At 37.1% G+C, this 26,504-nt stretch overlaps 3 protein-coding genes and 1 pseudogene across 9 annotated transcripts; 3 read left to right on the forward strand and 1 right to left on the reverse strand.

Moving 5' to 3' along the window:
- The first annotated feature begins 296 nt into the window (after positions 1-296).
- On the forward strand, positions 297-3,983 carry LOC126618550 (aldo-keto reductase family 4 member C10-like). The gene is made up of 8 exons (XM_050286655.1): positions 297-702; positions 794-844; positions 978-989; positions 1,520-1,584; positions 2,452-2,539; positions 2,832-3,107; positions 3,209-3,457; positions 3,654-3,983. The coding sequence occupies exons 1-8, from the start codon at positions 583-585 to the stop codon at positions 3,738-3,740; spliced, it is 948 nt and encodes a 315-aa protein (XP_050142612.1). The 5' UTR covers positions 297-582; the 3' UTR covers positions 3,741-3,983.
- A 138-nt stretch (positions 3,984-4,121) lies between these two features.
- On the forward strand, positions 4,122-5,422 carry LOC126618551 (uncharacterized; annotated as a pseudogene).
- Positions 5,423-6,285: 863 nt separating this feature from the next.
- Positions 6,286-12,664, forward strand: LOC126618552 (NADPH-dependent aldo-keto reductase, chloroplastic-like). Of its 6 annotated transcripts, none has more exons than XM_050286657.1 (8): positions 9,811-9,845; positions 10,205-10,560; positions 10,669-10,719; positions 10,834-10,910; positions 11,151-11,238; positions 11,362-11,637; positions 12,088-12,333; positions 12,424-12,664. In XM_050286657.1, the coding sequence occupies exons 2-8, from the start codon at positions 10,432-10,434 to the stop codon at positions 12,508-12,510; spliced, it is 954 nt and encodes a 317-aa protein (XP_050142614.1). In that variant the 5' UTR covers positions 9,811-9,845; positions 10,205-10,431; the 3' UTR covers positions 12,511-12,664. The 6 variants fall into 6 exon arrangements, with proteins under 6 accessions (XP_050142618.1, XP_050142617.1, XP_050142614.1 ...); XM_050286659.1 differs by having other exon boundaries at positions 9,826-9,845; positions 10,422-10,560; XM_050286656.1 differs by lacking the exon at positions 9,811-9,845 and adding an exon at positions 9,858-10,041.
- Positions 12,665-13,628: 964 nt separating this feature from the next.
- On the reverse strand, positions 13,629-19,415 carry LOC126618554 (delta-1-pyrroline-5-carboxylate synthase-like). Of its 2 annotated transcripts, none has more exons than XM_050286663.1 (20): positions 18,895-19,415; positions 18,557-18,628; positions 18,324-18,427; positions 18,120-18,222; positions 17,830-17,991; positions 17,029-17,318; positions 16,743-16,890; positions 16,430-16,594; positions 16,258-16,335; positions 16,045-16,134; positions 15,797-15,883; positions 15,584-15,670; positions 15,415-15,511; positions 15,230-15,333; positions 15,031-15,109; positions 14,614-14,764; positions 14,423-14,491; positions 14,162-14,228; positions 14,004-14,074; positions 13,629-13,910 (listed from the first exon to the last, which is right to left on the reverse strand). In XM_050286663.1, the coding sequence occupies exons 1-20, from the start codon at positions 18,985-18,987 to the stop codon at positions 13,832-13,834; spliced, it is 2,196 nt and encodes a 731-aa protein (XP_050142620.1). In that variant the 5' UTR covers positions 18,988-19,415; the 3' UTR covers positions 13,629-13,831. The 2 variants fall into 2 exon arrangements, with proteins under 2 accessions (XP_050142620.1, XP_050142621.1); XM_050286664.1 differs by having other exon boundaries at positions 17,029-17,306; positions 18,895-19,414.
- Between the last annotated feature and the right edge of the window lie 7,089 nt (positions 19,416-26,504).

Consider the following 26,504-nt stretch of genomic DNA (forward strand, 5'->3'; position numbering starts at 1 on the left):
GGCCGTACGATCTTTGGTGAATGGTCCTTATGCCTTGATCCCCATGATTCTCAGGGAGGGGATCCAGAGAGGATCCAAATCCCCAATTGCCGAGTGAGGACCACATCCTCTTTATGAGGATCTTGGAAAATTTCAAATCATCTCCATTCATTAAACATCGTGCAATTAAAAATTATTAAAAATTATTTTATTTAAAATTGAATATAGAGAGTACATCATCAAAAGTAGTTATATAATTCACGATGAACGAATATGATTGGAAATCTCGGGTTCCTCGTCTTCCGGCGGGGATCCTCTCTCCAATTGCCCAACTCCAAAACAAGCTCCTTCATGGCTGCCCCTATAAAATTACCATTCTCTCCAACTTGAGGGGAAAATGCAATGGTCCATATAGTTCTTCCGTTTAGTTTTTGGTCAAATAATTGCTTCTTTTAGTCTATTCAACGTCATTCATTTGCCGTCTTGCCGTTTTACTCCTGCCATATATAGTAACTGGCCCAATTATCTTGCTCCAATATTCGCACTCGAAAATCGAAGCAAAGTGTGAATTTTTCTGCAAACAAACCACAAAAAAGGCGAAAAATGGCGGAAGCAATTCGGTTCTTTGAGCTCAACACCGGGGCCAAGATTCCGTCAGTCGGACTGGGCACGTGGCAGGCCGAGCCTGGCGTCGTCGCTGCCGCCGTCACCGCCGCCGTCAAGGTATCTTCGGTTGCTTTAATTTAAAAGTCCAATTCCAAAAAATAAATAAATAAATAAAATTAAGTTTAATTTTGCGTCTGTGTCAATGCAGGTTGGATATCGGCATATTGATTGTGCTCAAGCTTATGGAAATGAAAAGGAGGTATTTAAATTTCATTACTTGTGATTAATTGTGTGTTTCGAATTTTTCTGCTTAATTAATCTGGTTTATTCTATGATTTATGTATCGCAGTGACCAGTAATTTCATGGATTTTTTTTATTTATTTTTGGGTAGATTGGGTTTGCTCTGAAGAACAGTGGCGGAGCCAGAATTTTGAATGAGGAGGGGCCTTTCACAAATATGTGTGTGTATATATATATAAACATGTTGACATATGCAATTTGTGTAATCCTCACAAAACTGAAAAAAAATCTCTTAAATTCAATACTAAGAAGAAAAAAAATGTAAAAACCCAGACAACCAAGTAAGAGGTAGGTTGTGGAAGGCTAAAGAAAATACAAAGAAGTAGAAAAAGAAGGAAAAGGGGGAGAGGTCTGCAAATAAAGAAGGTGGGTTGCTTTAGAAAATTATAGGGTGTATATTACTGTTAGGTGAGAAAATCGAACCAGAAGTGGGATTGCTTTTTCCATTTAAAATTGCACCTCTCTTTTAAAACTCCCTTGCCAAACTTATCGTTTCATTAAACAACCGAAAAGATTTAAAATCAAAACAATTTAACGACGTCGTTTGCTTCATCTTCTTCCATGAGGTTCACACCTCAGATTAAGTCAGGATGGGCCGGGGACTACCCTAGTCCCTTAGTGGCTCCGCCCCTGCTGAAGAAGCTTTATGCTGATGGTGTAGTGAAGCGCGAGGACTTATGGATCACTTCAAAACTCTGGTCCGTTTTCAATATCTTATTAACTTTGGGAAATATACGAAACTGATTACAAACTTTTAGTGAAAAATGAACGTCGATAAAAGGATACTAAACCGTGGTTTATGTATATGACTTATTGTTGGTTTAATGTCCTTTTAATTTTATTTTTTACATGTTTGTAACCGATTTTGTTGTGTGTATTTCCCTTTCCATTTTAAGACTCTTGAGTCTTTAGACTATCTCCAACCTTGCGAGATAAAACTTAAAAATTTAAGCCAAAAAATTTTAAGCCATAAGCCAGAAACTATTTTTCTCCTCTAACACTTGTGACTTAAAATTTTAGTTCGAAATTATTAAAAAAATAATTTTAGCCTAACTTTTTTTGAAAATAAAATTTATGTAGAGTATCCTAATTTATTTTTATGAATATTTTAATCTAAAAATATTTAAATTTCGATAAGTAATTAAATATCATACAAATACATATGTATTTATAAAGTTTTAAGTTAAATTTGATTTAAATAATTTTCTTAAATTATTTTAGACGTTAGATTTAATTTTGGGCTGGCAAATATTTTTTTTTACTATTAGATTTGATCTTATTTGATCATAGATGTTAGATTATAAGTAAAAAAACAAAAGAAATGTTTGAAATATGACAGTTTAGTGGGTTCAGAATAATTTAAGCCAGACTTAAATCGTAGAGAGAATCTAGCCCAGAGATATATTTTCTCCCCAAGACTTATTTTAGCCCATAGTTGGAGATGGTTTGGGGGGGGGGCGGTTAAAGCTTATATTTTAAGTTTTATCTCATGGGTTGGAGATGGTCTTACTATCTAATTGGAAAGGGTGAATTTGAATTTTGAAATTGCATGTGTCACTGTGCAGGTGTAGCAATCATGCACCAGAAGATGTGCGGAAGGCAATAGATAGTACCCTGCAAGACTTACAACTCGACTATCTCGATCTGTATCTTTTATGTACAATCTGATATCTTGGTTTGCTGGTGTATGAGTTTACGATTTGGATCGTACATTCAAATAATAATCGAACGTTACCATTAAAAGAATGTTAAATCTTCGACAAGATAACATTTTATTTGACATTATCCAAATGATTTCTGCAAAAATAATTACAATCTTGGTATATGATTTAGTTCGTTTTCATGATACGACGTTGGAGTATGTTTAAGAACAAGCAGCAACCTTACAAATTTCACTAGTATCATAAACTCTTATTTGCCACTAATGTTCGTAAAATTATTGTAGATCCACTGGCCGGTCAAGATGAAGAAAGGTTCCGCTGGCTTTAAGCCTGAAAACCTTGACCAACCTGACATACCCAGTACTTGGAAAGCACTGGAGGCAGCATATGACTCTGGAAAGGCCAGGGCTATTGGAGTTAGCAATTTTTCTACCAAAAAGCTCGGCGACCTGTTGGCTGTGGCGCGCATCCCTCCCGCTGTTAATCAAGTGGAATGCCACCCTCAGTGGCAGCAGCCAAAGCTACATGAATTCTGTAAATCCAAGGGAGTCCACTTAAGTGTAAGTATTCTGATATGAAGTTAAAGGCCTCTTTTGATGATTTTCGAAAGGCACAAGCTGCTAATTATTGGTATGATGCTGTGATGCTTTTCTTTTTTCAGGGGTATTCACCATTGGGATCCCCTGGCACAAGTAGCATTAAGGGTGATGTCCTTAAGAATCCAATTCTATTATCGGTGGCAGAGAAGCTGGGCAAGACTCCTGCGCAAGTGGCTATCCGATGGGGGCTACAATCGGGTCACAGTGTACTGCCTAAGAGCACAAAGGAGGATAGGATCAAGGAAAACTTTGATGTTTTTGATTGGTCTATACCTGAAGACTTGCTTGCAAACTTTGCTGAAGTAAAGCAGGCAAGTAATTCTTTCTTTGTCCCGTCTTTCTTTCCCCAAATTCAAGTTGTCATTTCTTCTTCTTGGTGTATCATGCTTGAATTATGAATGAACTTTCTGTTTGGGAAGATTGGGTTTAGTAACATCTGCTATAGTCTAATTTCATTTCTATGTGATTCGACTTTGCTAAAGTTTCTTCGTATTTCCTTCCGTACAGGAAAGGTTAGTGAAAGGTACTGGATTTGTCAACAAGGAGCACGGTGCCTACAAGACCATTGAGGAGCTCTGGGATGGAGAATTGTAAGCATAGGCTGGAAGAGCGAATGTTTGAAACATTCAGCTTTTCTATATGCCTTTCTTTAGCCTGTTTGTTTCGTTGTAGCTTGATTTTCAGTGGCTCCTTAGAGAAGGGTGAATTCAGAAGCTCTGGTACTTGTGTTGAACATTGTTATAACTTGTAAGGTTCTTCAGAATCATTGAAATATTAAACCTGTTCACTTCGTCTGTCATGAAACATTGATGTCAATGATCATTTGGTTTAACGGCATTTGCAAAATGTCACCTTCTCCGGAGCCAGATATATCAGGTTTGTGGCAATGACTTGCAAAGCAAAGTTTTATGAGGAATTTCACAAACAGTTTGTCCAAATATTGGCATCCCGATTATATCTTAACCCGGATTAGTAAAAGTAATTCAAGAGAGTCGACAAATAACTCTTTCTGAATTCAAGAGAGCTGACAAACTACTCTATTTTAAAAGCCAGTTCTAAAAGAAGTGTTCATGCATAGTGGAACGACAGTTTTGCGTGAACATTTCCATTTCATCTTGAAAGAGATGAGCATCAGTCTGATTTTAATGCGTGAACCGTTCACGCATAATGAACGACGGTTTTGCCTCTGTTTCTCTGTGGTCCCGTTTACTGTGCTCAAGATCAGTCCGTCCATTTCATCTTTTTCTCTCCTCTGCTGAACATCGCTCTCTCTCTCAACAACGCTCTTCTGCTCGACATTGCTCTAGCTGCGCAAGTCGACCCCCCACCCGCACGTCATCTCCACGAACCCAGAGACACGCCAAACCACCCCCACGAATACCTCCTGCAGTTAATCAAGGGGAATTGCACTCTCACTGGCAGCAACCAAAGCTGCGTGAATGCTTTGAAAACAGAATGGACCAGTTGTCAATCTTTTCGGTTCCCCAATTCAGTTAGGGCTAGTTACTTACAGATTTTTGTGATTAATACCATATTCCGGGGACTTGCATCATTGGCGACGAACAAGGTCCTTACGAATGCTATTGGTCTATACCTCAATACTTGTTTGCCAAGTTTTCTGAAATTAATCAGTCAAGTGCTTTTTCCTTTTCCCCTTCTTTTCATTCCTTCTTTTTCGTTCAGGTGTGTTAGTTTCTGCACTTGCTTGTCATTATACGACGATGTTCTATAGTTTTTCCAATGTATCCTTTCGTTGGTCATATCGATTAGGCACTTGTAAGCTGCGACTTTAAGAGAACTTCCATATTCGCAATTATTCAACTTCGTTAATACAAGACATTGATTGAATTCAATATTCTGTTCGATTGATCATGCAGGAGAGGCTTATAAAAAGGAACTGGATTTGTGCACGAGACTCTGGTTGCATCTGTTGGGTGTTGAAATGGTGGAACTGTTCACCGTTGCTTGTTCTATTTCCTTTCCTAACCTGCTTTTTACTCGTGTCCCTACACTTAAACGGAAAGAAATTAACTAATCCCTGTCTGATTTCTCTGCCCTGCCTTAACAACAGCTCTCATCATCTTTCAGTCACGTTTTCACCTTATGCACTCCTCCCCTTGTTTCGCTTCTTGATTCCCATTTAATCAAATCTTCTTCTCTTAATACCTACACGTTAGACTGAAACCTGTATTGAAGTGACTCGTTAAAAATAGAAAATGAAAAAAATTATGCAAACAATCGCTGGTAGAAGAACGACTTCTTAAAAGTAAAAACCATTTTACTTTACTATATCATCAAATTAAGAGAATGGTTTAGGTGAAACGAGTTCACAGACTATGACAAAGCTATAAAAGTGGCCCTTAACACTAAAACAAAAGTGTGTTCCATTGAAGATCTCTCTCCAGAATCAGAGAACACTACAAGAGCATGGGGACTTTGAACACTAAACACATGGAGTTTGGAACAAAAAAGTTAGAGAGTTTGAGCACAGAACGCAATGAATTTAAAAAGAAAAGCCTATTCACTTGGACAATTGCAGCTATTTAATTTGGGAACGACTAGTTTGACACACCTCGAAAATTCACAATTTATCCTTTTCCTTCTACTTGTGTGGTCTCCTGGAAAAAGATCGACATCCTTTTTTATGGCTTGAATAAAAGGCAAAGAAATAGCCGTTTGATAACTCCAACAAGTGTCTTACCTGGACCACTCGGTGACTTGATTTGACTACGTAAAATCTACGGCCACAAAAGGTGGCAACTTCCATTTCAAAGGCTGAGATTCCCTGTGCCACCTGATAGGCTGATATAAAGGAGAGATTTTTTAGTATGACGGAAACATGGGTATGCGGGACATATGTCATTATTTAAACGGATGAACATTTCAAAAGAAATTCAACTAATTGTATGTTTACATATAACCTGTCATCTCTTGTTCCCATCATATTGAAAAGTCTCTCAATACCCAGACTAGTAGGGCACTAACCACATCCCAGAAAACGGAGGAGGTAACAGTCCTTATCAAACGTTCGTAAACGATGACGTCTCGAATTCTCTCCCGCTCTCTTATATAAAGTGCGCGAAGAGCCTTTCAATTTTTCTAGATCCCTCTCTCTCTCTCTAAACTTCACTGTCTCCTCCTGAGAGACTGAGAAATGGCGGGCGAGATTCGTTTCTTCGAGCTGAACACCGGAGCTAAGATCCCTTCTGTAGGATTGGGGACCTGGCAGTCAAGCCCTGGCCTCGTCGGTGACGGCGTACACGCCGCTGTCAAGGTATTTTTCTTTCCCTTACTACACATTCTATTTAAATTTTTTTCGAACAGAAAAATTGATCATTGTGGAGGATTATTGTCTATCATTAGCGAAGAAAGTTGAGTTTTTTTTTTCCCTTACTTCATTATCATGGGATTTGTTCACAATACACCTCTCGTGTAGGGATGGGCAATGGTTATACGGGTGGGTAACCGATGTTAATTTATCTATAATTGTTTATGCTCATACCCGCATAACCGTTTACCCATTGGGTAATTGCCTAAACGGTTATACCTATACCCATAACCGTTTATAAACGGTTAACCATACCCATTTAACCGTAACCGTTTAATACCCGTTTACCCATTTATCCTTTTTAACCCGTTTATTTTTTTTTTTACAATTACGCTTTTTTCACCTATCTACATGTTTTTTAACAACTTGAAAATTAAAAAAAAAAATTGTCATAATTTTTTTTTTGACAATTGAACACCGTTATAGGTACATTCATCATACATTTCCATATTTTAATTTTTTAAGTCCTTATATCATTCCAATAATTGAAATAATAGTTTACGGACGATTTTTTAATTGTTACCAATGAAGGTAAATATAATATTTGTTAAGTATTATTGGGTTACAAAAATTGTTTAGAATACAATTTTGTCAAAGCATTTCTGTCAATTTCACGGTTACCCGTAAGGAATTTAAATTAATTTGGCAAATTTCTTGATGATGAGAATCATCATTCCTATAGTAGTGTTATTGAGAGAATGACCGATAAATTCCTTGCTAATTTATTGGGTGTTAAGTATTATTGGATCGAGAACATGGTTTATGTTAGTTTTACATATATAAAATAAATGGGTAAACGGTTACCCGTTTATAACCTTGGTTAATACTCATAACCGCCCATTTAAATTTCGCGGGTAAACGGTTATACCCATAACCGTTTATTTATCTAAACGGTTACCCATAACCGTAACTGTTTAATTTAAATGGGCGCATAACCGCGGTTACCCATAACTAATGGGTATTTGCCCATCCCTACTCTCGTGTGACGAAATTTGAAGCCTAACATGTAGACAACCTGCTCTGATTATACGAACAAAGTTGGTTTTACACGATAAAATCGATAGACAATATGGAGAATGACCCAACTTACTTATAAGACCCTAAAAATCCCCCATTCTATCAGTGTGTGATTCATTCTTAACAATTAGCCGTTTGGTTTTGCTAAAATTTAGTATATAAGATGAATTTGTTGTTTTATTAATTGTAGGCGGGTTATCGGCATATTGATTGTGCTCAATTCTACGGCAATGAGAGAGAGGTAACTGCAGTTTCTTTTACGCTAAATTACTTATTCGAGGGCATGTTCGACAACTATTTTGTTTTTAGTTAGTTACTGTTTGTGTATTGCGTGATAGGTAGACGGAAAGTATATGAGGAAAAGCAGGATGAATAATGATGGAGGGATCTATCTATTACAAAAAATGTAAGCTAAAAATTAAACACAAAATGGTTATCAAATTAGCCCTGAACATTTATTGTAAATTTCTTTCATGGTTGACATTCGTCTTTATGTGTTTGTTCATGTTAAGAAAATTGCACCCAGTAACTACCATCATTATGTTTAACTGTCAAATTTTTATATTTTATGTTGAGCTGATTGATTGCCTTTAATTACCTTTATATTTTAATTACTATGCGGTCATCTCTTTACATTCAAATCTGGATAAAATTTGAAATAATTTATGTTAGTGTCATTCTTTGAAGATGTTTGAGTCGTTACCAGAAATTGGTTCGACCAACAGTTTTTATTTCTTGTAGGTTGGTTTGGTTCTAAAGAAACTGTCTGAAAATGGTGCGGTGAAGCACGAGGATTTGTGGATTACTTCCAAACACTGGTTTGTTCATGCTAATTTAACTAAGTAGTGAGATATCTTGAGTAATTTCGCTGAGCACACGAAGAATTAATTAGAGTAACTGCTGGTTATTTATGCTAAGTGATAGTGATGTGACCCTTGTTTGGTTGTTTATCCGCAGGTGTACTGATCACGCTCCCGAACATGTACCAGAGGCGTTGGACAGCACTTTGAGAGACTTGCAACTGGATTATGTTGACTTGTACCTTGTACGTATTTCCTGTCCCAATCTTGTTCTCAAGTTATGCCTGTATCAGAATTTGATACGAAATTGTGTGCATTTTGTTTTAATAATTTACATATAGAAGAGGCTCTTTATAAGGAATGGAATCGTCGCGTGTTTTCCAAAATCCAAAATTTGATTTTATAAGTTACATTCAAAAGGAGTTATGTGGAAGAGACTCTGGGAGCATTTTTTTTTATGATTAGTATGACGGTTGATGTCGTAAACAGCGATTAGTTGATTATGCCACTTGCAACTTTCAGCATTTTGTTTTTCTTGATTGCCTTTGCCTGTTGCTCAGCTTTGGCTTGATGGTATTTGTGTTTCGTAATTCATTTGTTCTTAGTTTTTGGATTTTGTTGAGTATCTCACAACCAAAGTCTAGCATGAAAACCTTTGCACTTGTGACCAATTGATTTTTGATGTTACACGGCATTAATAAGAATTGAGAGTTTGTCGAGAGTATCCCACTTATATATATATTTTTTCCTTTTTATTAGTAATTTTTTTGAGAAATTGACAAAATGATCAATTTTTCAAAAGTAGTCAATATACATTTGCAATTTCCCTAAATGGTAGGACTAATCCACAATGGAACCTGAAAAGTTTAAAGACATTTTAGCTCACTCATGGCCACAATCAAGTAACACGTCATTCCAAAGCTTTCAATTGTAGAATTATTCATGTTTTTTCTTAATTATTTGATGGCCTACATATAGCTTAATTTTCAATTAAAAATTGATGAAAAATTTGTCGAATTATCAGAGAAAAGGTGTAACAACCCATCTCGGGATTTACGGAACGAAAGGGTATTTTCATATTTTCACTTTGGTTTGGAAGATATTTTTTATTTGTGCTTTTAGATATTTTTTATTTGTGCTTTTAGATCTTAAAATTGATGAAATCAATCGGCGTCACAAGACAAGATTAAGAGGGGATGTTGAAATGTAATCTTGTCTTGGCCCAAGACAATTGATCCGGCCCATACACAAAGAAAGATTCATGCACATGCTAGAGAATTCTAGCAAAGTTCAAGTTGGTGGAAGAGTTTAGAAGAATGGTGAGGATTCCACCAACATACAAGATTAATGTAGATAATTCTAGCTTAGGGAGGTAGTGGAATTATCTAGATATCTCTAGCATGATGCTTCCATGCTTCTCCAAGGTTCCATCCATGCCTATAAAAGGAGAAGGCATCCACACCTTTTGAAACAACCAAGAGAGCAAGTAGTGAGAAGTGAGAAGAAGCAACAAAGCTTCTAAGAGTGTTTGAGTGTTTCCTCTTGTACTAGTTTGTGAGTGAATAAAAAATTTTGTGTAAAAACTTTGAGTGTTCTTTCTTTTGCCTATCAATTCCGCTGCATTACATTCTTTTTTGTGAGATAAACATCTCCAAAGTAGTGAAGTCTTTTTAAGCCCCAACAGTCTGGCCGCGCACACAAAACACCCTCAATGTCACTCCCTTTTTCATGTCTCACACGCTGATTCGTGGTACCCACCCTTTGTGTCTACGACCGTAGTGCCGCAGCCTCGCCAAACACTCTCCCCTCTACGCGGATGCTATTTGCACCACATGGCACTTTGTAGTGTTTCAAAGTATATACACAAAATGCAATTTTCTTCTAATTTGAGGTCAATTTTCTTTGTTTTACAGTTAGGGAGTCATGAAAGATCCTAATTTTTTGCCGTCAAAATCTGTCTAACACATATATCTAGTGCATCGTACTCCTAGAAAAAAATTTCGACATAGATAACACTGGCGAGTACTCCGAATCTTGCATCTCTGTCATTTTTCCCCAGATGAATATGTAATATTTTCTGATCAAATAAGCTGATCTTGTGCTTTCTCTTGGTTCTGATCGCATGTTCAGTGTGTAGAAGATGGGCGAAAGCAAATCCGAAACTTTGTCTTTTGATCTGAATACGGGAGCTAAGATCCCATCTGTTGGTCTTGGAACATGGAAGGCTGAACCAGGCATGGTCGGTCAAGCTGTCATCGCTGCAGTCAAGGTTCATTCTCCACATATTGATTCTTCAAAGTTTAAACTATCACATGATTAGGTAAAGCCTTTGTCTAGGGTTAAAATTTATGCTCAAGAAGTGTTCTTGGTTATGCAGAATGGCTACAGGCATATTGACTGTGCATCAGTCTATGGTAATGAAAAAGAGGTAGAATTTTAATCATTTCTTACAGAACCTTAATTATAATTTCTTTAAATTTTCTTTTCTTATCCTTCATTGTGATGGACCTATGTTATCTTTTCTTCTGTTGACATCTTGCAGGTAGGGGTGGCACTGAAGGAACTATTTTCAACTGGCGTAGTACAGCGTAGCGAACTCTTCATTACATCTAAGTTATGGTATGTATTCATTCTCTTTTGTTTCTTCAATCGAGTCTCGTATTTCTGAATAAATATGATCTCGGCACAATCCTAAGTTCATTTCGCTAAGTGTTTAGAAACAATATTCTTAATTATATATGTTATCGATTGAGAAAACTTGATGAAATTACAAGAGTTGGATCTTACTTTAGAGCCAAGTATTTGGTATGTGCAATGGAATCTTACGTTGTTTCCCCTGAATCTTCGTGACGTATACAGGTGCAGTGACCATGCCCCTGAAGACGTATCTAAGGCACTGAGCAAGACTTTAGAAGATCTGCAGCTTGACTATATTGATCTATATCTTGTATGCAACTAGTACTTTGTATAAGCAGGACATTTCGTGAGCCTAACCTTTTCTGCCTGAATTCGGAACTCCAATAACAAAGAAATTAAAATTTTAAGTGGTTTGTGGAACATTCTTGTGCAGATACACTATCCACTTCGTACAAAGCCGGGCTCAGTAGGTTTCGCTCCTGAAGTCATGGTTCCAATGTGCCTTCCAGAGACTTGGAATGCGATGGAGGGCCTGTACGCATCTGGTCAGGCACGAGCAGTCGGGGTGAGCAACTACTCGTCTAAGAAGCTGCAGGACCTCCTTTCTTATGCAAAAGTTCCACCTGCAGTAAATCAAGTGGAGTGCCACCCTATCTGGCAGCAACCGGCTCTTCACAATTTGTGCAAATCTGCTGGAATTCATCTGTCGGTAAATTCTACATGCCAACTTGAGAAATTTTCTGTGGAGGAATCCGCCCTCGGTTCTACTCAATGTTAATCTCATTTATTGATAGGGTTGATAACTTGATTATTTAGCGTATAGAATGGTTCCTTTAAAGCTTTAGAACCCGAAATGTGATACTTAAAACTAAAAATAAAAACAATTTTTCCGAAACTAGAATTGTATTGATAATTCTACACCAAAACAAATGTCTAGAAAAGGTCAAAGTTAAAGAAAATTAGTAAAAGTGAGATTTTCTTGACGCGTCTTGCACGGAGCCCAACTGATACCAACTTCAAAGGTTCAACATCCATTTTAATTTTCAGGAAACTGAGTAGCTTTTTTTTTTTTTTTTTTTTTTTCCAACATCCATTTTAATTTTCAGGAGACTGAGTAACTTTTTTTTTTTAATCTAGAAAACTCTTCCTTTCCTTTCAGGCATATTCTCCTCTGGGTTCTCCAGGGGTTTTGGTGAAGGGGGAAGTTCTGAAGGATCCAGTACTGAATGAAATCGCCAAGAAACTCAACAAGTCAACCGCGCAAGTATGTCTTCGTTGGGGCATTCAGAGTGGACACAGCGTCCTTCCAAAGAGTGTAAATGAAAGTAGGATCAAGGAAAATCTAAGCTTATTCGACTGGTCCATTCCCCCAGAGCTCTTCTCGAAAATTTCGGGAATCCACCAGGTTTGTATAACACGTGCTTAAATACATCCCTCGACACATTTTATCACATAAAAGTTTCCATTGACATTAAGTTGCTTGTCTGTTATGCAGCAAAGGCTCCTACGGGGTGATTTCGTAGTCCATGAGAGCTTGAGTCCTTATAAAAGCGTTGAAGAACTGTGGGATGGTGAAATATGACCTCTTTTATTCAATTTGATCCGTAGAAGTTTGTCGATTTTCTTGCTTTCTCTGCAACATTTCAGATGGAAGAAACTGTATTTCGTATTGAATTCACTGTTGGGAACACCATTAAGGGTTCATTTGGTACTTAGAATAGAATTGGATTGGAAAACTCGTTAGCTTTTTTTTTTTTTTTTTAACAAACGTTATTATCTATACTAAGAGGGTGGAAAATTGGCTAAGTCTCATAATGGATTAGCTAACTCGCTAGTTTTAACTTATCATTTTTATCCCTTTTCTCAATCTCTCCCAAATTGACGAATATGAATAGTTTTATTTATTTATTTATTTATTTTATTTTTATCATTGATATGAATAGCTTATAACTTTTCTTTATAATCCCCTTATGAAAAATTCGTTGTCTTTACCTTAGTTTGTTATCTAAGGTACCATTTGGTAACTATCTCATTTTTTTCTTTTTGTTTTTACTTTTTTGAAAACTAAGGGTAACTACTTTTAGTTTTCAGCGTGAAAACTATTTTCTCTAATTTTCCAAATTTAGCCTTGAGTTTTCACTTTTCAGTAGTTTTCAATTTTTGAGAACAGACAGTAGTTTCCAAACTAAATTTTCAGTTTTCAAAAAAGTGAAAACAAAAAACTAAAAGCCGAAAATGAATTGGTTATTAAATGACACTTAAATGTATCTTTAATTTTAAGAGTTATCCAATATTTTTCAAACCCTACTTATAACATCCCACATTGCCCAAGGGAGTGATCTTTAAATGTATATTTTCATCCCTACCTAGCATGAGACCTTTTGAGAGCTCATTGGCTTCGGGTTCCGTAGGAACTCCGAAATTAAGCGAGAATGATGCCAGAGTACTCTCAGGATGGGTGACCCACTAGGAAGTTGCTTGTGAGTTCCCAAAAATAAAACCGTGAGGGAATGGTAAGTCTAAAGCAGACAATATCATGTTACGGTGGTGGAACAGGCTGAGATGTGGTGGACCTGGGCTGGGATGTGACACTACTCATCAAACCAGTCCTAATTCTAAATATGATTGTAGTCATGTATCATGTTAATCCTTTTAAATGAAAAAAAAATATCAAACAAGATTAGATAAAGATGAAAGAGAGAGATAACAACCATCTTCTATCTTAATCTGAAATAATTAAAACCTCTATAATTCCTGATTAAGAGGACGATTTTATACGACGATACAATACGTAGAATATTTCTGTGGAGCAATGAACTCCTACACTGTCATTTGATAAAGATATATGTAGTAACTAAGGCTAACAGATGACCATATGTGTCAAAAGCTTTTCATTGAGATGTTTAGGAATTAAGCAGGTCCTTGTGTGTGTACTCGACCCCTCTATCCGCGTCTACAATCTGCCCGTTCCCTCTCAGAACCCTGCATTTTGTTACGCAGACGAAGGAATCATGCAACAAGAAACAACCAGTATGCTCAAAGTTTAGAAATAAAGATAATGCAGGACTAATATACCATCTTGTTGTTAGCAATCCTTCAACTCCTACAGGACCTCGAGCGTGAATCCTGCTCGTACTTATCCCGACCTGTTCATGCACCAGATCAGTGACAATTGAGGGGGAAGAACAAAATGTTGGTAATCAATGCCAGAACTATAATCAGAGAGCACTTACTTCTGCACCGAGTCCAAAGCGAGCTCCATCACAAAACCTTGTACTCGCATTATGAAAGACTGCAGCACTGTTAATGGAAATAGTATAGCCATCAAGATGTGAACGATTCAGAAAATTTTGCATAAAACCAATTAGAATACCGTGTCTCTCATTGTTTGAAAAAATATCGTTTATATTTTTCACGAAGAAAATAAGGTTTTGGGAAGCCAATGAAAAATGCTCTAGTCTGTCCTGTGCTGTGCACGCGTGAAATATGCTTACCTGTCGACTTGAGTTAGGAAAGTTTCAGCAACTTGACGATCTTCAGCCACAATGCAATCAGTATGAGCACTGCAAAACAGGGGATATGGAGAGGAGTGGAGAGGCAATAAATTTAGAGAAATCACCGGCAAATATTATCAGTACAGCAGCGATACGGGAAAAAGGAGATGAAATATGTGAAATGTAAATACCTTCCATGCTCATGAATGTGGTCAATCGCAGCGTTTACATCATCAACGATTTCAACCGAGCAAGCCAATGAACTGTACTCGTAATGGAATGAGTTTGTCTCTGGAAGGTTTAACGCAGTTGCTGCCCTAGGTCCACCATATAAGGTAACATCTGCAACCGACTTTCTGTCATTAACTGATATCCGTTACCAATATTTAGAAATGAAAAATGTAAATAGATTGTATCAATGGGAACAGAACCATAGTTCTGAAGTCTTATTAGGAACAAACAAAAATTTAGGCACGGCTTTTTGAACAAGTGTATCACATTGTTAGGCATCAAAATTTCTTTCTCAATTTTAACTAGAAAAGAGGTTAGTGTACAGATACATTAAACTTTCCAGCAGTTTGTTGATAGATAAGTACACAGTATAAGACCTGAAACCTGGAGTTCTGAAATTATCTGCTTAAACCCGCCATCGTCACTCAACAAATCCTTGTGCACGAGAAGTGTTTCCTGAGAAAAAGAGTAACATTTAAAGGCACCAGTACAGTGAATTCCAATGTCAGGTACAGATAATAATGGACGCCTGGACGGCATAAAAGATCAGCCATGGATAGCAAAAAGTAAAATTACCATTGCATTGCAGGCAGCAGGGTAGTCTACTTTCGCATCCAGAACAATGCGCTTCGCCATATCCAGATTAGCAGACTTGTCAACATAAACGTGACAAATCCCATCTGTGCATCAAAAGCAGCAATTTATTAGTAACTCTAGTTTGCAGTGGTAGGGTATTACATTGCCCATACTATTTCTCTTACCAGCATGACCAAGAACAGGTATCTTCGTTGACTCCTTAATTTGAGAAACAAGCTTATTGCTGCCTCTAGGGATGACAAGATCAATCACATTATCGAGCTGCAGCAAAACAAATTGTTTAGTATTCATCGTACTGAAAAACCATAAACATGTTAAAGTTTCAGTACGCACCTTGAGCAGGTCAGGAATCTCATCTCTTGTATTCACAAGTCCGATAAGTTTGCCGCCAACAGGTTCTGGGATTGCTGAGGTGATGACCTGCAAATAGAAGAAAGTAATTAAGCGAAAGCAAAATAGAAACGTGTTAATGCAGAGAAGACCACGCTCCTGAATTTATACTTTGTTTGTAAATAATGATAAAAGGCCATAACCAGAGTCTCAAACCTTGTGCAAGATTGCATTTGATCGCTTGGCTTCTTTCCCACCTTTAAGCAGAAGACCGTTCCTACTTTGAATTGCTAATGAAGCTATCTGTTGAATCATTTGGAAGAGAAAAGTGTTGGTTAACTTATCAAGAAACTTCCATGTGAACCAAATCAAGAAAATGTCAATAACCAAAACAAGACTGTATTCTGCAGGCTTAGATGATTAAGGATTCAGGAGTACATATATGGAGTGTATATTTTGTATACCTGAACAAGGGCATCCGGTCGAGACTCAAACACAACTAAGAGAACACCCAAGGGACAAGACAGTTTCTCCAAGACAAGCCCTTCTGCAAGCTGCATGTAAAAGGGCTATGATTAACATATTCGGTTCTGTGTAACTTGAATCATTAAAAGTCCAAACCTGTACCATATATGTTCATTAATACTGAATCAGAACAACAAGAATAGTGTCCTGACCTCGGTCTTCTTTAGAACACGGCCAATGGGCTCTTCCATGTCTGCAAGTTTACGTATGGACTTTGCAAGAGCAGAAATCTATAGACACGCATTAGATACAAAATAAGAAGATTTCATCCAAGCTGGAGTGATGCAGGCTTAGTTTCAACTACACAAGTACTAAACTGCATACCTTCCCAGGCTTTAGGGCTAAACGCGATATTAGGGCCTTTTCATATCTATCATCCTGCGCAGCAGCAACATCAGCTTCATTCGCAGCTAAAATTTCACCTTCATTTGCCTCCAAGGCATCAGCTACGTCAAGCAAAATTTTCCTCCTCTCTTGAGATCCTAGAGCCTGCAAGGAAAATAATTCACATTAGATCCTGAATCTCTCTACTTAACCACTTGCTCTATATCCAAGTTCTTGAAGAATACTTTAATCTCTATACAAAGAACCTCGACCATCACAATTGAAAAGGCAACAAGTTTATGAAGACAATTACTCGAAGTTGTCTAGATGATTCCCGCGCTGCAACAGCCATGTCACGTGCACCTTCTTCCTTAACTAGAGTCCACAAATGTGCATCTTGATGAAATACAGTGCCTATCCGGTCTCCACGAAGCACTTTCTTTATGTTGTCTGCATAACCGCTGCAATTAAATACAAAACTTTAGCAACAAGAAACTATTGCAGTGGGCCAGAAATTCCATTGAATTATGCCAGAAAATGTTAAGAACCGAAATATCCTCTTTAATCTAAACTGGGAACAATTAGATGATAGAATTTACCTAGTGATAACAACAGGGATTCCACCATAAGCTGCACATACAGCAGCATTGACTTTAGCAGTCATACCGCCTCTGCCCACCCTTGATTTGTCTCCAAAAGTTATTTCTCCCTGATGTTTCTCTTTCACATAAGTATGGATTAACTTTGATTTCGGGTCAGTAGGAGGGCCGCTATAGAGGCCCTCTACATCGCTTAACAAAACTAGAAGGTCAGCTTTTAGTTCCAGAGCCAATAGCCCAGCCAAACTGTCATTGTCCCAAAATATGCCAGAAGAATCCTGCGAACATAACTTCCATTCAGAAGCAACAGATATATATTTGAATGCAGGAAAATTAAGTGCCCGTCTAGTAACATTTTTATTTTTAATTTTCACTTTTTTGTTTAAAGCTAAAGAGATGGAAGGAAAATGAATATCAGAAGGCCGGGAGGGAGATGGAAGAGGTGAGGAAGAAAAGAAGGGAAATGTATAAAACCACAATATTATTCGTAGTATCTATTTCGTAGTTTTTATTTTATGCATCAATCTACATCTATCATCTCGCTTCTCACTACTCTCACATTTTCCCTTCTCCATCTTCAATTAAAAACAAAAACCAAAAATCAGAAACAAAAATCTTACCAAACGGGCCTAAGCAATTCATGAGATTTGTTTTCAAGGGAAAAGAGTGGGAGAGTAACAAAAGCATGAATGTTGCGCAACACACAACCAAAAACACAGCCAGTATAAATCCATATGCCAAACAGAAGCCCTATCAAAACAAATTCGAAGAAAAAGTATAGGAACAAGCGGAGTTGAATACCTCGTATGGAGCTTTCCTAGTACTAACAGCATCATTTTCATTGAAGATAGGAACAACCCTCAGTTTTAACAGCGACTTTACAGTCTCAGAAAGCTGCTTTCGGAAAGCTTCATCCCTAAACACGCTATCCGTCACAAGAAGTTGCGAAGAAGTCACATCAAGCTGCAAGTTAAAGAATGCCAAAACTGTTCAAGCGATGGAGGCAGGTCTGAAATTACGTATGAAAAAAACTTGAAAAATGCGCACGTGTTGTAATCCTATATGAAACTACAAGAAGATTATAGTCTTGCCTGGCTGAACATGGTATCATATAGAGCCATTAGGCTACTCTGTCCAACAGCGGCACAAGCCTTCCCATCGAAATCATTTTGTGGATTTTGGAGGTCAGCAAAGCTGCAAAACAAGGCATTAACTTGTTTCAGGCACTTTTGTTTCGTGAAACGATGCCAAAACTTCACACACAATAGTAAATGTACATGTCATTGCATATAAACCTGCTATTTGCCAATCTCCGGAATCTTAGCCTTTGACGGCCAAGACCAACAGCTCCTGAAGTCACCAAAATAACCTCATAGCCCTGGGAATTTATATCTTTAAGCTGCAAATATCCCATTCGAATATGTCATCGCTCATTAGTCTCCGATACCATTTTTTGTGTCAGTCTAAACAAGAGAAACAGTGTATATGAATCAACAAAGGGGAAATCCTCGTCGTATGTAAAACAGACCTGCTCACACAGAGCGCCTAGTCTTCCCAATGCTAATCTTCCATCACCACGAGTGACCACAGCTGTTCCGACCTTCAAATTCGAGCAATCAAGTAAGCAAATTGGTCATATTATCATAAAAGCACCATCAATAATTGTCGTAAATCCAAGTTTCAGTCTTTCAGACACATAAAGGACGAAAATGCTATACAAACCCAAGTTTTCTTTTTTCCCAAAACTTTTTCTTTCAACTTACATGGCATTGAGCATATTGGGATTTGCATGTACAAAAAAATACATATTTTATATATATTGCAAAGAAAGAATGAAAAATGAAGAAATAATGGTGTACCGTGTACCTTAACAACGATACGCTTGACATTCTTGACAAAAGCTCTCGTAGGATCCACAGAGTCCATGGTTTGCTTGCCCAATGGAGTTTTACTCGACATGGGATCTCACCAATATGCACAGAAAACAAAACCCAGATTTTCCTTTTATTTTCTTCTGGTTTTTCTTGGTCCTTTGGTGTTGCACTGTTGGCCAATAGAAAGCTGGCAGCAGCTTATCAAAGAAGCAGAGAGAGAGAGAGAGGAGAGAGAGGGAGATGGAGGAGAGAGAAAAACTCAGAAAACCAGAGACCAATGAGAGAATCAAAACCAACTGAAACAACTGCTGACCCCTTATAAATTAATTTAAATATAACACAAAACTCTGTGAAAAATCGACAGCGCCAGAAAAAAAAAAACAAAAGTAAAATAAAAACAAATCTTGGGAGAGAGAGAGTAAAAAAGTGCACAAAAATATAAAATATCGGCTGGAGAGTGGAAGCCTCGGCCGAAATATGAGGAGGAGACGGCCACGTCTCGTGGTCGCTTGGGGACGAACTTCTTTTGCGCTCTGTGTGAAGGTGGTGGGTTTGGATTGTATTTGGGAGAGTCACGTGAAGCTGTGGAAAGGCAAAAGACCAAAAAGAGCGTCCGGACGCTGTTTACGTGAGCCCAGTAAAGGGAAGATCGTTCGTCAATTGACAATTTGCCACATATTTTTAGAGAAAAAAATTGCAATCATGTCACTAATTATTGTCAAGTCCTGATTTAGATATATAATTTACGTGACTGATCTACGCAACGCTGTTATAAATTTTATATATAGTAGATACGCAATGTATATACTGCGACAAAGTGAGTAATGTAATGTTATTAAGTTGCATGATTGATCTACACGGCAGTGAGATGGTTATAGTAGTTTATACAAAATTTATAATTTAAGGTGTCTAATGAAGACGGAAGGAGATATATGAATTAAAATGCTTCAATCGAGCGAGTCACGTGGTGCTTTTATGCAACATTATAACTATTTTGGCCAATCATTTCTCCAAACTACGTGATTTATGAGTGAATTAGTGACTTTATATAGCAGTGCTAAAACCACACCGAAAAATGTATGCTCCATAGTGGCGAAGTTAGGATTTTACACAAATGGGGTCATGATTTTGACAAAAAATTCAATGTACCATTACATCAAGCATTTGTTGGGTACTATCAAAATCTATCAACATTCGCTAAAAGCTTGTGATGACATCTATTGATAGTCGCTACCTGCTGTGTTTTTCTAGCATCTGCATCCGTCAAGGTGTGCCCAGGCTACCTATCAAGACCTGCTTGTCAAGAGTTTTTGAGTGAATTGCATTACGTCGAACGTGTGGTGCGCACCATTGGGTTGCACACAAGAAAAAAGAGAAGGAAGACATGAGAAAGAAAGATGAAAATTAGAGAAGAAAGAAGTAACAATAGGTTGTAATGCAACGTTGTTCACTCTCTTCTTAGTTGGGGACAAAGATAAATCTACCAACAAATATACATGAGTTTAGACAGCTGTTGAGGTCATGAGCAGCCTCTAATTCCAAACTAGCTCCAGTACTGCTCCACTCATTAGGTCTCTTCACGACTTCACGAATTAGAAATTTCCGATATTGTTTTTTTAATCATAAATGGCATAAACTGTCATAGCCCGTCCTAGGATAATTTTATCGATGGTGTGAAATGACGGTTTTACCCTTAAACGTAGGTAGTGGTGTGTGTACATGACTTAGTTTTAGGTCCAAGTTATTTTCCTAAGTATGTGGAACTAATTGGAAATTAAGTTGTTTTGTTGTTTTGGTTGGTTGGAGTGGACAACTTTGGACCACACAAAAACACATACACACACCCGTGCCTTCTCTCTCTCCTCCCTTTTTTGATTTTCTGCAATGTCCGTACAAACCGTACGGACAACACCAAACCGAACCATTTAGTCACAAATCGAGGTTTTGGAAGCCATTATCATCTTCATCTCATCATCATGAACCCAGCTATACCTTTCTGTAGACGAGAAACCCTCGTTTTCCCGAGAACCCGAGAACCCAAATTCAAGGTACTGTTCATGTACACGTGAATGTGGAGTTTTTGGGAGATTTCAAGCTTATAGGGAGCTTAAGGACCTCTCCACAAAGCTCGGAGAAGAAAAATGGCATGATTTAGACGTTGGGAAGTCGAGATCGAAGCATTTGAAGTTTGGCAGGATTATCGAAGGGTCTCCGACAAATTTCCGTGGATTTTAGGTCCCAAAACAGGTATAGTTATGTTATACTCATCCTAAGCTTTAATTTGGTTCAAGTTTCATGGAATTTGGTTGAGAATTGGACGAGATAAGAAGGTTTTCGTGTTTTTCCAGTTTCCTGCGAACGGTGACGGCGACGGCGACCCTCGAGGCTAACCGGAGAAAAAGATAGAATATTCCATCAAAGTTAACGGAATATCCTGACACCGTCAGGTAGAATTAACGATTCCTGTTATTTTTTAACGGAATATTTCTAACGGGGTTAAGGGATTCCGTTAGGGTCCCTGCGCGTGGCCGCGCATGTTGCCATATGCGTGACGGCGCGTGGGACATCGAAACATTTTCTAAAAATATGGGGATGTTCGTGAGGTTGTGTAGATCACGTTGGTATATTCAAACATCCCATTTGAGTAATGTATGAGAAGTTATTAGCTAGTATTGGTTATGTGCTTTAAATTAACATTTTTATAGTTGTTTCGCATATAGGGGAGACTTATCTCGAGGACGAGAGCAGTCAAGGGCAGTCTGAGGGCTACGACCCTTCGACATACCAGTGAGTGGCCTTTTGGTTTTAAGTGTATACATATATGCTTGATATTTTCCCTGAAAATGCATTTAAATGAGTTATGCTTTGAAAATGCCATGCCTATTGATTTAATCTTAAACCATGAGTTAGAATTGTATGCATAAATGTGATTTGGTGCTGTGGGCGCTCAGGTAAGTTCCAGGTGAGTTTATGAATCGTGAATGTGTATTGAATGGTTGTGATTAATTGAGAAACATTGAGCTTATAAACCTACACCCCGGTGTTAGTGATTAGCCAGAGATATGGCACAGGCCTGTATATAAAGTCATCTCCCACACCATATGCTCACATTGGATCCAATTTAGGTGCACAGTCTTATCGTACAGACCATTATAGGTGGTTCCGACTTGTAGGTGACTAGCGATTTATCGCACAACTATTATGAGAGCGTAGTGATGAGCATAACTATATTACACCCAGTCTTGTCATACAGACCTTTTAGTGGTTCCGACTTGTGTGCAATGTAGTGCCGTATAGGTCATTTGTAATGACTCTGGCTAGATTGACTAATGAGCTATGAATTCAGCCGTACAGACTTCTGTAGGGGTTCCGGCTAATGTGTTATTTTCCATGAATTTATTTTCACCTGAGTTACTTATCCTATTTATATCTTGGCATAGCATACTTATGATTATGAATATGTGTAACATGATTTGAATTGATATATATATATATATATATATATATATATATATATGTATATGTTTATATTCTATTTCTAGGAAAAAGTATACATGTTTTACGGCGAGGGGTTAGAGATTTTGAAATTTAAATGTGTTCCCAAAACCTTTGTTTTTGCTCACTCACGTTTTCTGTTTTGCGCCCCTTTAGGTTTTAGGTAAACTTGCTGTTAGTGGCATTTGAGGATTCGGCGGTTCTGACAAAATATAATATTCGTAGAACCTCTTTTGGTACTGTATAACTAGTACTTGTCCTACTGGACTGCACCTAGACTTTCTATGCTCTGATCAGGAGTATTTACACATGTATCTCATTCCTAATACTTTCTGCTTATAAGTGCACATTAGTAGCTTTTGGTTTTTATTTATTCGTATATTTCTTATCCTTATCTTTTCCGCACTGTGCACATGGCTACGATACTTTCACGTGACAGCCAACACGCCTTAATTTAGGTCGGGTGTGTCATAAACATCATGAGATAATTAATTCTCATCATTGGTGCATATTGATTATTGTGAATATAAGTTATTGAAATAAACAAATAACTTCAAACTAATATGGAAATATAAGTTATTAAGATTAAATTGTGTACATAGAATATCAAGTTATTAACAGTACACAGCTAAATATAGAATTTATGAGGAAATATATACAAGAAATTCATTACCAAATGCATCGTATTACATTATGTGGAATTGTATCTAATCGTTATAATTCCACTTCTTGTTTTGTTTTGTTTTTAAAACTTACCATGTTAAAGTTATTCAAGTACATTGTATCTATATGATATTTTCTATGGGCAGTGCTATTTACACACCTATTTTTACTTTTCACACGTTCCCTCTCAATTTTCGGTCGTCAGATCGAATAAATTGAAGAATATCAATGACAAAAAATTAACAAGAGTGTGTGAGAGGTAAATATGAGTGTGTGAATAGAACTTTCCTTTTCTGTTTAATTCGAGCAAATATTCTAACATGCAACATGATATGCGATATTATTTCAACAAACTAGTTCTAATAAATTGATGTAGTCAACTTAGTTATGTTTAAGCATGCTATATGATGATTATTTCAACCAATTAAGTTTTATTGCTATGATCTATGTTCACATTATTATTGTAACTGATGGATTGCCCTGGTAGATATGGTATTTCTTTTCAATCTATTGTGAGTTTACGTCCCAATTTCAATTATTACCCTCTCATTAGTATATATTAAAGTAGTAATATCGCTTGTATTAAATAAAAAAACCTGTCACATTATTATTCTTCTACCTTTCAACATATTTGGAGAAAATCTTTCGTCAAGACGCTCGTTGTACCACATGATATTCTAGCCGAGACTCAGTAGTCGAAACCAATAGAGTAGTAGGTGGGGACGGAATGATGAGGGACGGCATGAGTGATGACATTACAATATTTCATTTGAAATGGTTAAGACCTTATTTAAGTAACGTTTAATCAGGACTGTAAATCGGCTAGAATTGTTTGAGTTTGACTCGTGTTCAACTCAATTTTATTTCATTCAAGCTCGGTTAGTAAGTTAAGTGAGTCGAGCTTGAACAAAATATTAGATTCGTTAAAAAAAGAGTTGAGCTTCAACTTGGGTATGTTCAGCTCACAAAGCTAATGAACAAAGCAAAACCAATTAAAATATCATGGTTAATTTACAAACAAGCTTGAGCTTAAAAAAGGTTATCTTAGCCAAACTTGAACTTATGATTACAATTGTTTTCCGAGTTTAAGTACCTTGATATTCGCCTTGACTCACGATTGTTTTCCAAGTTGAAGTATCTTGATATTCGCCTTGACTCGGCTTATTCACACTCCTACTACATTTGACATGAATTTAAAGTATTTTAACATGAATCTAAAGTATTGAATTCTAACTTCAAATCTACTTATCCTAAACTTTAAAATGAGGTTTTTTCTTCTTTTTTTTTTAACACAATATAATATCAATTGGTAAGGGAATTGCCCGGGTCCTTGGTACCCACATCTACTTTCTTTTTTTCTTTGGCTAAAATTAAATCTTGGAACCCACTTGATTGCAAGGGATTTTGGATTACTCGAATTTAAGATTTTAGCCTCATAAATTATTATTTGTCCATCAAAATTCAAAAGTAAAAAGATCAAGTACCAAACAAATCAGAACAACCAACCACTACAGAGTGTCTCAATACTTAAGAATGAATTTTAGGTTTATATTCAATGCAACACGTTCTTTTGAAGTTGGTGAATCGTACAATAGTAGTCAGCAAAAAATTGAAATGTTTCATGAGTCTTTCTCACCCTTAAAGGAATGAACTAACGTTGCAAATCCACCAACTGGCTCTCTTTAAAAAAAATCAAAAAAGAAAGCAAAAACAGAACAACCCAACGGATTTGTGGGGATCCTAGGGATCATCATATATTAATCATTCATCGTGCATCGTGTAATCAAAAAATTATTTGACTGTTTTTTTTTTAATTTAAAAAAAAATACTATCTGACGAAAACTAGTCTTATAATGTACGATAAACGACAAAAACATGAGAATCTCATAAAATGGATCCAGAGAGGATCCTCTTCCCAACCCAAAGCCTCCATAATCCGACATCGACCCAAAGCCATCCGACATCAACCCAAAGCCTCCATAATCTGACATCGATGAGACCTCTCAGGCTACAGTGCTGAACCACGTACCAAAAAGTCAAAAACAAACCAAAGATTGTATCATATTTTATTATTTTTTGGAAAAGTTAAAAATGTTATCGAGTGTCAAGTGTTCAAAACAAATTTAAACTTCGTTAAGTGGCACAACTATTGAGTTTCCCTAATTGTTACAACAGCATCTAATACAGTGTATACGTACAACCCTTTTACTTAAGTCACTTTCCTCAAGCTGGTTCTAAGACTTTGAGGGTGCGTTTGTTTGGACTCGTTAACTCTCACTAGATCGGATAGGACTAGACATTAGGGTACTCCGGTGTTTGTTGCTCATATGGACTAAGTTAAGTGGGATTAAACGGGACTCGCACGAACTATCTCCTTCACTAGGAGGTCTTAGCCAATCTCCCCGAAAACCATGGGATTGCTAAGACCATGCTGTGTCTCGTTCTCTCTCTGCGTCGCGTCCTCTCTCCTCTCATCTGCTCGCTTTGCTGTTGCCTACACTCGCGAACTCTCCTCTCCCTGCTTGCTTCGTCTTCTCACTTCGCTGTTGCCTACATCGCGAACCCAGGATCTCTTCATCTGGGTTTCGTGATTCGAATATGGGATTTGCACTTCCAGCGAAGTTGGGTTTTGTGATTCAAGCGAATTTGGGATTGAATCTGGGTTTTGTGATTTGAATATGGGTTTTTGCAATTCCAGCGAATATGGGTTTTTTTTATTTGAGCAAATTTGTGAAGATATGCAAAATATTGAGATGAAGCTGTGGTTGCAGAGGCTCCACATGGGGATTATCAGAAGAACCAAATCGAGCAGACGATGATTCTGGGTTATGAGGATAACATTTCAAAAAAAAATGGAGAAAAGGGAGAACTTTGTCGACAAAGAAAGTGTGTTCTGGAAAATGGTAAAGGAAAAAGAAAAAAAGAAAAAAGAAAAAAAAAGAAAAATATTATTTTACTTGTTAGTCCGACACTGGAACAAACACTTCACTAAATTAATCCAGCTTAGTCTAGTCTAAGCCAGTCTAACTTAGTCCCTGAGCTTAGTCCAGTCCGAGATAGTCCAGTGCAACAAACGCACCCTAAGAGTCCTACACGAGCTTTCGAAGTAGGATCCTAGATTTCTTTGACTTTCGATCATTTGTACATTGATATGTATAATAAATAATTCGTTAATTCTACAACAAATATCATTAAAAATTAATATATACAAACATTACTTAAATATTACACTTCTCGTGTTTTTTGACTCAAATATACTAATAAAGTTTACAAAATCTAATATTTCAACCAATTCTTTTTTAATTAATAAAATATTTAATCCTTTCAATCCTTCTTGTGACATAGTTGATCGAAGATAAGATTTGATCAACTTTGTGAAAAACTTCTTTTTGCAAAGACAATTGTAACTGGAATGGTTAACATAATTTTATAAGCAACCCATGC

The sequence above is a fragment of the Malus sylvestris genome, chromosome 4 (genome assembly GCF_916048215.2).
Source record: "Malus sylvestris chromosome 4, drMalSylv7.2, whole genome shotgun sequence".
Classification (NCBI taxonomy): Eukaryota; Viridiplantae; Streptophyta; class Magnoliopsida; order Rosales; family Rosaceae; genus Malus; species Malus sylvestris.